The following is an 8,889-nucleotide window of genomic DNA, read 5'->3' as shown; positions in this document are numbered from 1 at the left end:
TTATAGTATTTCAGAGAGCACTTAAACGCAACATAACAACGGACAGGGACGGAGGGACACGCTCGGGACGCTGCTATGATGCAGCAAAGGACCCGCCCTCCTCCTCCTCCTGCACTTGTCAAAGGCCACCGATCACAAATTACATCACAGTCGCGCCCACGGACGAAGACGCAAATTGATGCCGGGAGAATCCGTCTCCTAAATAATAAATAAAATCACCGGACATTTTTCTCCATCTAACTTAACAGAGATAATTAGTTACCACAATGCTCCCTTTCAAGAGAACTTTTGAGAGCGAGAAGCACCAGCTGCAGGAGCTCAACAGCAGACTTACCCAGTATCTATCCAGAACCAAGCAGCTGGAGCAAGAAAACGCGCATCTCATTGCTGAAATAAATAAACTGAGACAGGTGAGGACTACCGGATGGGAAACTAAGTACAGGGCTGAGATGCAGGACCTGCGGAGAATGGTGGGGCAGCTGTCGTTTGAAAAGTCCCAGGCTGAGATGGAGAGGGAGAAGCTATGGCGGGAGTTGCAGATGATCCAGAGTCTGTGCAGCGAGCAGACCGATGTGTGCCGGGACGTCAGCGGCGAACTAAAGAACTGCGAGCAGGAGCTTCATCACGCTCACAAAACCAACAGCGAACTCCAGCAGCGGCTGCTGCAACTAGAGAACGAGTATAAACGCTTAGAGGATGCACACAGGGAAGAAGTGAGCCGCCTTTGCAGTCAGGTGGAGTCCCGAGTGGCACCCATCATCAGGCAAACTTATCGTGGGCCTCCGGTGGTCTCCGTGGAAGAGGTGCAGGAGTATGCCCACGGTATGTCCGAAGGATGGATTCAGACCTTCGAAATGTACCAGAAGACGGTAGAAGACATGGAGCAGTCAATTAAAGCGGACCAGGCAATGCTGAACGACATGCAGAGGGAAAAGATGCTGTATGCGTCCGAGTTGGACAAATTACGCACGGAAGCGGAAAAACAAGGGCAGATTCAAATGCGACTTGAGGAGCAACTGATGCACATGCAGGAAAAATTCCGTGTGGACTACAGTCAGTATCAGGTAAGGACGAATTAATTGTGCTACAGTAGAAGAAATGTTTAATTTGGCATTGTTTGATTCGTTTTATCAACAAACAAACAAACGAAAAACCACTTTCAGTAAACCCCGCAAAATAAGCTCTAATTTTGGAGACGGGGGAGCGGCTTGTCCCTTGCTGCCCTGCCACACCCACTGTCCTTAAAGGTACTCATGCAGCTGCAGCTCACAGTGGCTGCTACAAATGTTTTCGATCTTTCTAATAATGTGAAATTTACATTCACATTTACATTCACATTCCAATAATGTGAAATTTATATATATATACACACGCTGCACCATTCTGGCGTCTGTACCAAAACGCTACACAATAAATAAGGAGGGGTCATTATTCAACAGTGAGCAAGGCCTGTCAAGTTTATGTACCCATAACTAAAAAATATGGATTGTGCACAACATTTGACGTCAGTATACCAGGACAGCATAGCTCCATTAGCTGGACAAACGCTATACTTCCGCCCTAGTACCGTCCAACTGCTAGATTACACCAGCCACTTAAACCAATTAGCTGTCAGACTGACAAATCCTTATTAGCCTGAAGATGCAGTCTAAAGCAGGCCAGTCAGTTACATACCACTTCTCTTTCCACCCACTGCAGGGCTGTCTTCAGTAAAGTCACACCAAATACATTCCTCTGTTTATCTGTATGTAAGGAAGGCAAATGTTAACATTACTGGAGAGGGTTTATGCACAATACACAAAGCACTACTTGAGAGGACACGCCTAAAAACTTCAAATCTGTTAAGAGCACTAAAAGCTGCCTTGAGATGAATTATGGTTTCCTGTTTTTGCTTTTCCCCCCCTACCATCAGATGACTATTGAACAGCTGGAGCATGAGAGGAATGTGATGGCTGATGTTATAGCACAAAAAATGAGAGAGCATCAGCAGCTTCTCCAGGTGAAGATGGATCTAGGAATGGAGGTTGCTACTTACAGGTGATGAAACCATTTAGTTTGTTCATTTTTTGTCTAAATAAATGAAATGGATATTTTATGTCACGTCAAGTTTAAGTCTTTTCCCAGAAGCCATTTTTACTTGTGTTAGCATGAAAAGCACAGATGGCACGAATAAAAACACTATGAGAGACAATCAGCAGTCAGCGTTATGCAACTCTTCAGTAAGCCTTTATTATGTGATATGAACCATACCTGGGTGGTAGAACCACATAGGAGTATGTGTTTCACTGCTTCCCTTACTGTGAGGGGAAATGTCTTCCATAGAAGAAGTACATGTGGCGTCTTAAATGTTTTAGAGACACGTTTAATACAAGGAAAAGCTGTCAGATGCTTTTTGCAAAGGTGTTGCTAACAGTCAGTCTACTTTAAAAAGTGTAAGCTACAACAATTTTGAACGATTTTTGTGTTGTTCATGAAGAACTCCTTTGGGGAATGAGCGCATGTGAAAACAGAGACAGTAATGGTTATTTGTTTGGAATCATTATTTTTTTTCTTTTCTTAAGAAACAATTGTAGAAAACATTGTAGAAACAATGGCTAAAATGCAGAAGCTTTCTTTATTCTGAGATATTTCTATGGTTTTGAAATCAGATTACTGATTAAACCAGCCCAAATACCTCTTCAAGTTAATCTTAACTCAATTAACTTCATAATTTACATAAGGAGACATACTTTGCTTGCTCATCCCTGGTTTTGGCACTAATTGCTCAAATCTAAGATCTCAAACAAAAGTCACATTAAGCTAATATAGCTTGGATTCATATTTTTCATTGTTCACTCACACCCCACCTGCAGTGGCTCCATGCACCAACAGTGGAGACTGCTGTACAGTTTAAAAAACCCCGAGCTGCTTAACTGAAAATTAGTGTCTGACAAGGTTACATAAATACTACACATACTATAGATGATTCTTAAGTAAAGCTGTTAGAGCATATTGTGTGAAGGAGGACTGATTTTATAAGCAATAACTTGTCTTGTTATAGCACTCAGTGTGTTGGCTTCATGTTCATGACACAGGGAGATGCTAAGATCTCAAAGCTCTTTATAAAACAGTGGGTAAACACTGTACTGGAATGTTATATCAATGTACCCTTGACATATTATAACCTCTTGCCTCATATTGACCTACATTTAAACAGACTTATATCAAAGATGGTGATAGATATTAGCATTTTAGCTTTAGCTTGCCTCTATATGGCAGGCTCTCCACAGGCACAACTGGTTTGTTTTGAACTTTTGGAATAGACAGAATACCTTATTAGAGACGTGGCAGCGGCATTTGTTTTTGTATGTGTCACGTGTCCGTTTTTGCTCTGGGATTCACAGGGAAGCATAGACAGCCATGCTTTGTGGGCGTTATTTTTAGGCCAGTCTTTCGGAAGGCACTCTCCAGAGAAGTTGCTCGTTTCATTTGCTATTGTATGTCTGTTGAAGCATGGCCAAGGAAAGGTGAGCTGTTTCAAATACTAGTAATGCATCGATATTAAATGACGGTGGCTTATTTGAATTTTTAAGACTACTACCCTATATGGTCAGGTACAGCATTCATGCCTTCTCGTAAGCCAGTTGTGTTTAGTTTGAGAGGGTTGAAATGGCAGAGCTGAAGGATGTACACGATCCCATGAGGTACTTGTCTTTGATGTTTTGAAAATATTTGAGAAATTAACTTGAGTTAGGACCTTTTTGCCCCTGTCTTCATATGTAATTTGCCTTGTCTCTGTTTAGGGCTCTTCTGGAGGGTGAGCGAATCAGTCTGCAAGATGCTCATAAGCGAGTGAATCAACATCAAAGAGAAAGAATAATAGGTATGTTTCTCAGTTATTTTTATTGATGTGATAATGATGGGAAAACACTGCAAGACTGGTTTCTACTTGGATAAATCATTTACACATTTATTAAGCAAAACTGAAAACAAAATGTCAATTCATCAAATAATTATTACTAATTACTTCTTTACTAATTACTTTTGACTCAGATATCAAAATGCCTGCCCGACGCTATACTCCAAGAGCTTCCACCTTAACCACCAAACAGCACATGGATGTAAGGTACATGCCATCGACTTCAAGCTTGAGAAGAGCCCCCATCCCTTCCTCTGGGTCCATAAGTCCGTCTAGGGTCATCCCTATTTCAGTTACAGGAAGAGCTCGCCATCAGAGTCCGGCATCCAGAAGGGATATGATCTCATTTAACAAAGCTCGGGCAGCTGCTTCTGCCTCTGCTACTACCATTACCACCACCAGTACTACAACCAAAGATAAGCAAGCAGGCCATAGTGAAAACCAAGTCAGTCGGAGTGTACCAAAAAGAACAGCAGAAGAGCAAACTGTGAAACTCATCTGGCTCCCACACACAGAGGGCCAGATGAGTCCTGACAAGTCTTCTACTCCTGATACCAAATCAGTAAGAGTGGTGTCACCATCAATGAAGAGCCTAGTTACGGAAACCGAGACCGAAAGCAAGAAGTATGTGTCAGATGAAAAAGAAAAAGGCCCCGTTGTCGACGGCAAGGTCAAAGACAAAGGAAGAACAGAGTTTACAATAGGCCCAGCTGAGAAAAAGATATTAGACTCTGTGTCTGTAGAAGAAATAATTGAGAAAGTGATAAAACCAGCAGGTTTGGAAGCCAAGGTCTGTTCAGCAGGAGATTCAAAAGTCAGATATCACGTGGAGAAAACTGAGCAGGAGGATGGCACGACTAAAACACAAATCGTGCTGGAGTCCAAAGTGGAGGAAGAGCTGGATGTTTCTCAGGACAATGCCCTGGAAGAACTGTTGAAACAAGGTGTGAAGAAAGTGTCACTAGAGGACATCAAGGACACAGCAACAGGAAGCATGGTCAAGAACCTGCTGAGTGGCTTGCAAGGAGGAGAGGACTTACAAAATAAGTCAGTCAATGTGGAAATCATCGAGGAACCAGTGGAGTCTTACAGTGATGAAGAACTTGAGGCTGAGCAGAAGTCCGGGTTGACTTTTCATGAGCCTTCTGCATATTTTGAAGTTGAGGAGCCAGAAAATATCCCTCATGGCATTCAAGGTAGCAGGGGGGATGATAATGTCATGAAATCCAACACAGATGAGTCAAAGTTTGGATCTGTACAAGTCCAAGAGGTCTCTAGAGAGAGTGAATATCCACATTTCTCCCATGATCAAGAGTCTCATGAGTATTTTGTCTCCACACCAGATGAAAATCTTTCTGAATCTGAGGAGGGTGGCGGGATAACCTCATATGGCCATTATGGAATTGTAGATGACCTGTCGGATGAGAGGTATTATCAAGATGATGGCCTTCCCCAGAAAAAAGTGACTGTAAAAGAAAGTGATGAATATGAGTTTATGTCAGGTGACCGGTTGTTTGCCAAAGAGAGTTTTCCAGAGTGCATAATAGAAGAAGAGGTTCGGGTCTCACCTGTAGTGCAAGAGTCAGTGCTTGAGTACCTGAGAGAAGACTCTTTGGAGCCCAAAGAGCAGCTGAAAGGAGCTCTTGAGAAGCTACAAAGTTCAGTGTCGGGACCACTGAAAGAGGAGTTAGCTTTCCTCACCAGAGTGAGTAGTGAAAGTCCAGAGAATGTAGCCGTCGGTGTCAAAAGAGTGGAACAGTCCACTGACAATGGAACCATGACTATAGTTGCAGAGCTAAATGTTTCTCAAACCCTGGAAGAATCTGGGCTGCTGGAAGGAGATGACCTATCTGAAGATCAGATCATGGCAGCGCTCAAGTCTTCTAACATAGGGATCGAGAAAGCCTTCCAGAGTGGGGCGGGAGGAGGATACAGCATTAGAGTTTCCAGAGAAGATAATGTTGCTCATAGCGTGGAGTATGGCGACTTCAGCGACAAAGGAGAATCTGCATCTGAAATCAGTGAGAAACATTTTAAACTGGGGCCATCAGACAAGTCATTTTCCTTCCAGATGGATGTACACGGTGGCCATGACGAGGCTGCCTCAGAGCAAGAGCTGCAGCCTCCAGTCCTGGAGATGCCAGTGAAGATTTCACAGGAGAAAAGAATCGCAACAGTTTACCTTGAAAGCCCTTCTAATGACTAAGAACTAAATCTGATTACTTTTTTCAAATTGAATAATTGCCAGTGCATTACGGTATGTTTACTTAAACATACAAAGCATATACTAATGGTGATTGCAGGAACTGTATTCATGCTATTTTTCAAGTAAACAAGCGTACTTATAATCCATAAGACTAGATTACCTAAAACAGAGTACTAGCTATTTAGTTAAAAGTATCTGATTTTCATATATGAATTTTCTTTTTGCCATTGACTGCAGAGATCCCATTACTGAAATACTCCATACTAACTACTGTGGGCTAGATTGTGTAAGGACTGAAACATCTACATATTGTAGCCATATTTAATGGTAGGCAATGCTGTGTGCTGTACTAGTATGTTTGGCTTTTCATAAGGTGCAGTTTGAATATCCTTGATTATTCTCTTTATAGTGCTTCATTTTGTACTAACCTACACTTAACAGCTTAAACAGCTCATTCTACAGTTTACAGCATATAATCCACCCAACCATCATGTCGTGGCTGTACTTGCCATGATGTTAAGTCTCCTTGGTCAGCATTTATTGCTCTCTGGGTTACAAGGTGCTGTGCACTGTTTGCAGAATAGGGCTTTAATTTTTTATGTTTTGAGCACCTCTAGAAAATGGAATGATGTTAGTACACAGCACATGCTGGAACACAGTGGTTTATATTAACAAGTCATTGCTAACATGTGTTCAAGACTGTTGACCTTGTGACTGAGGATAATATCATGAGAGTTAAAAAAAAAAAAAGAAGATCTATTTGCTTTAGAATTTGTCTTAACAAAGCTCTTGTGAAGCTTAAAAGTGATTTCTTGGGGTTTCTAGGGACGGCGCAGTGGTTAGCACTGTTGCCTCACAGCAAGAAGGTCCAGATTTCAACTCCACCATCTGGCTGGGGACTGTCTATGTGGAGTTGGTTAGGTTAACTGATGATTCTAAATTGCCCATAGGTGTAAATGTGTAACTGTCCAATGTGTATCCTGCCACTCGCCCTATGACAGCAGGGATAGGCTCCAGCACCCCCAAGGGAGAAGCATGTTTTTAAAAAATAAAACAAAAAGTCTATTTTAACATGTGCCAAACATTTGTAAATTGCAAACAGTTAAGATTTTGTTTTGAGCATATAATTGGGGGTAACACTGCATTTGGAATTCTAAATGGGACCATTTAGAATTCCAAACATGGCTGTCAAGTTGAAAACAATATCCAGATAAAACGATTAAAGTAGCAGCAGAGGTGTTTTGCATTAAAAGGATGTTGCAGTGATGAAAAAGTAATCACACATAGGTTTGATCTTTGTCATGTATAGCACTTATGGCTTGTCCACAGCTGTTGGCTTTCAGTGTTGGCTTGAAGGATTCAACTTTGCTCTGACCTACGAGTGTGTTTATAACCGCACCTATTTTTGGATCATCAGCTTAGCATTGAGTGTTGACTAGAGTTTGTTGTGTTGTGTATGCGTTACAGAGACAGAAATGAAATAGCATGTGTACCGTCTGGTTATTTTTTTTGCTTATTTTCTCTAACAGCGGCTGTATAATTTACTTCTAACTACTGAAAAGTCTTTGCAAGTCAACTTTCTGGTATGATGGTAAAGCAATCCAAAAATACAACATCTGGCATGAATGCCATGCTTTTACAAATAAAATAAATTAGCAATCTACAAAAAGAACCCTTCATTTCATGATTTGTTGTGATTTACTCTTTAAACTCAAACACTCCTATATCAGTGCACCTAAAGTGTTTGTTATTAATCTTTATGCGGTTATTATCTCATTAGTGAATGAGTGACTAATACAGTGTTTAATAAAGGTCAAATGGAGAGACTGAAATCATTGATTTATTCTGAATTCTTTTGAGACCATTGCTTATATTGGTACTAATTCCAGTCCTTAGATGAAAATTGCCCCAATATTATAACATCATTAAAAAATATTATGTGTATGTTTTGTTTGAGTATTTATTTAGACTTTACTTTCTTCACCTAAAGTGCAAATTGACAAAAAATCAAGTACTGCCAGATGACAAAAACCATTTAGTTACAAAAACCATCATGACGGAATATCAACCGTTGGCTTAAACTTTAAACCACACTGAAAACAAACAAAACAAGTGTGTTCAGTTATGAAGTTTTAATTATTACCACTGGATGGTACAAGTGGAAAGATTAGAGGTCGTTTTCCTTTTACCTTTCTTCTCAGCCACCTCTGGTGCCCTGAGAAACATAGAGGACACAGTTGCTTTACTAAAACATGAAACATGAGCTGCATTCTTATAAGTGTCTGTTAGGTTTACCCTAATGTAATCATATTATCAAAAAGAAATAAATGGTAAGTGTTGACTGGTGAGGCCTGTCAGATTTCTTAACATAAGAACACTGTGATTATTTCACAAATTTACCTAGCCAGCATGTCCACAGCTTTTTTTTTTTACTGCTTTGGTCTTCTTGTGCTGACGCCCATACAAGGATCTCTGGATTTCAGGCACTACATACGGGGAAAAAAGATAGCCGAGAGAGTGGTCAATGGAAGATAAGTGTTGAAACTCAAGCTCGGAGGGGAAGCGCCACTTCCTAGCAACATGTGAACGCACTAAACATACCAAAATAACCACTGTAGCTGCCCAAGGTTTAGATAACACCTGTGCCAACTGCCCAGAGTGTCAGATCAACAAGCAGGATTTGATTTATTATGAAGACCCATCAGCAATCTGCTGTAAAATAAAGACTCGGTATGAGGCAGTTGTTGTGAGAGAGAGAGTGAGAGAGAGAGAGAGAGAGAGAGAG

At 41.0% G+C, this 8,889-nt stretch overlaps 1 protein-coding gene and 1 long non-coding RNA gene across 2 annotated transcripts; one reads left to right on the top strand and one right to left on the bottom strand.

Moving 5' to 3' along the window:
• Nucleotides 1–118: 118 nt before the first annotated feature.
• Nucleotides 119–6,345, top strand: synm (synemin, intermediate filament protein). Its single transcript, XM_026176025.2, has 4 exons — nt 119–1,064; nt 1,913–2,037; nt 3,783–3,862; nt 4,033–6,345. Exons 1-4 carry the CDS (start codon nt 267–269, stop codon nt 6,102–6,104), a joined length of 3,075 nt encoding a protein of 1,024 aa, XP_026031810.2. The 5' UTR covers nt 119–266; the 3' UTR covers nt 6,105–6,345.
• Nucleotides 6,346–8,221: 1,876 nt separating this feature from the next.
• On the bottom strand, nt 8,222–8,783 carry LOC145430171 (uncharacterized). The gene is made up of 2 exons (XR_013910616.1): nt 8,505–8,783; nt 8,222–8,319 (listed from the first exon to the last, which is right to left on the bottom strand). It is a non-coding gene; the product is annotated as an uncharacterized LOC145430171 (long non-coding RNA).
• Between the last annotated feature and the right edge of the window lie 106 nt (nt 8,784–8,889).

Source organism: Astatotilapia calliptera, chromosome 7 (assembly GCF_964374335.1).
Source record: "Astatotilapia calliptera chromosome 7, fAstCal68.1, whole genome shotgun sequence".
NCBI classification, from domain to species: domain Eukaryota; kingdom Metazoa; phylum Chordata; class Actinopteri; order Cichliformes; family Cichlidae; genus Astatotilapia; species Astatotilapia calliptera.
Note: the sequence above shows the minus strand (reverse complement) of the source record. Positions and strands in the feature narration are given on the sequence as shown.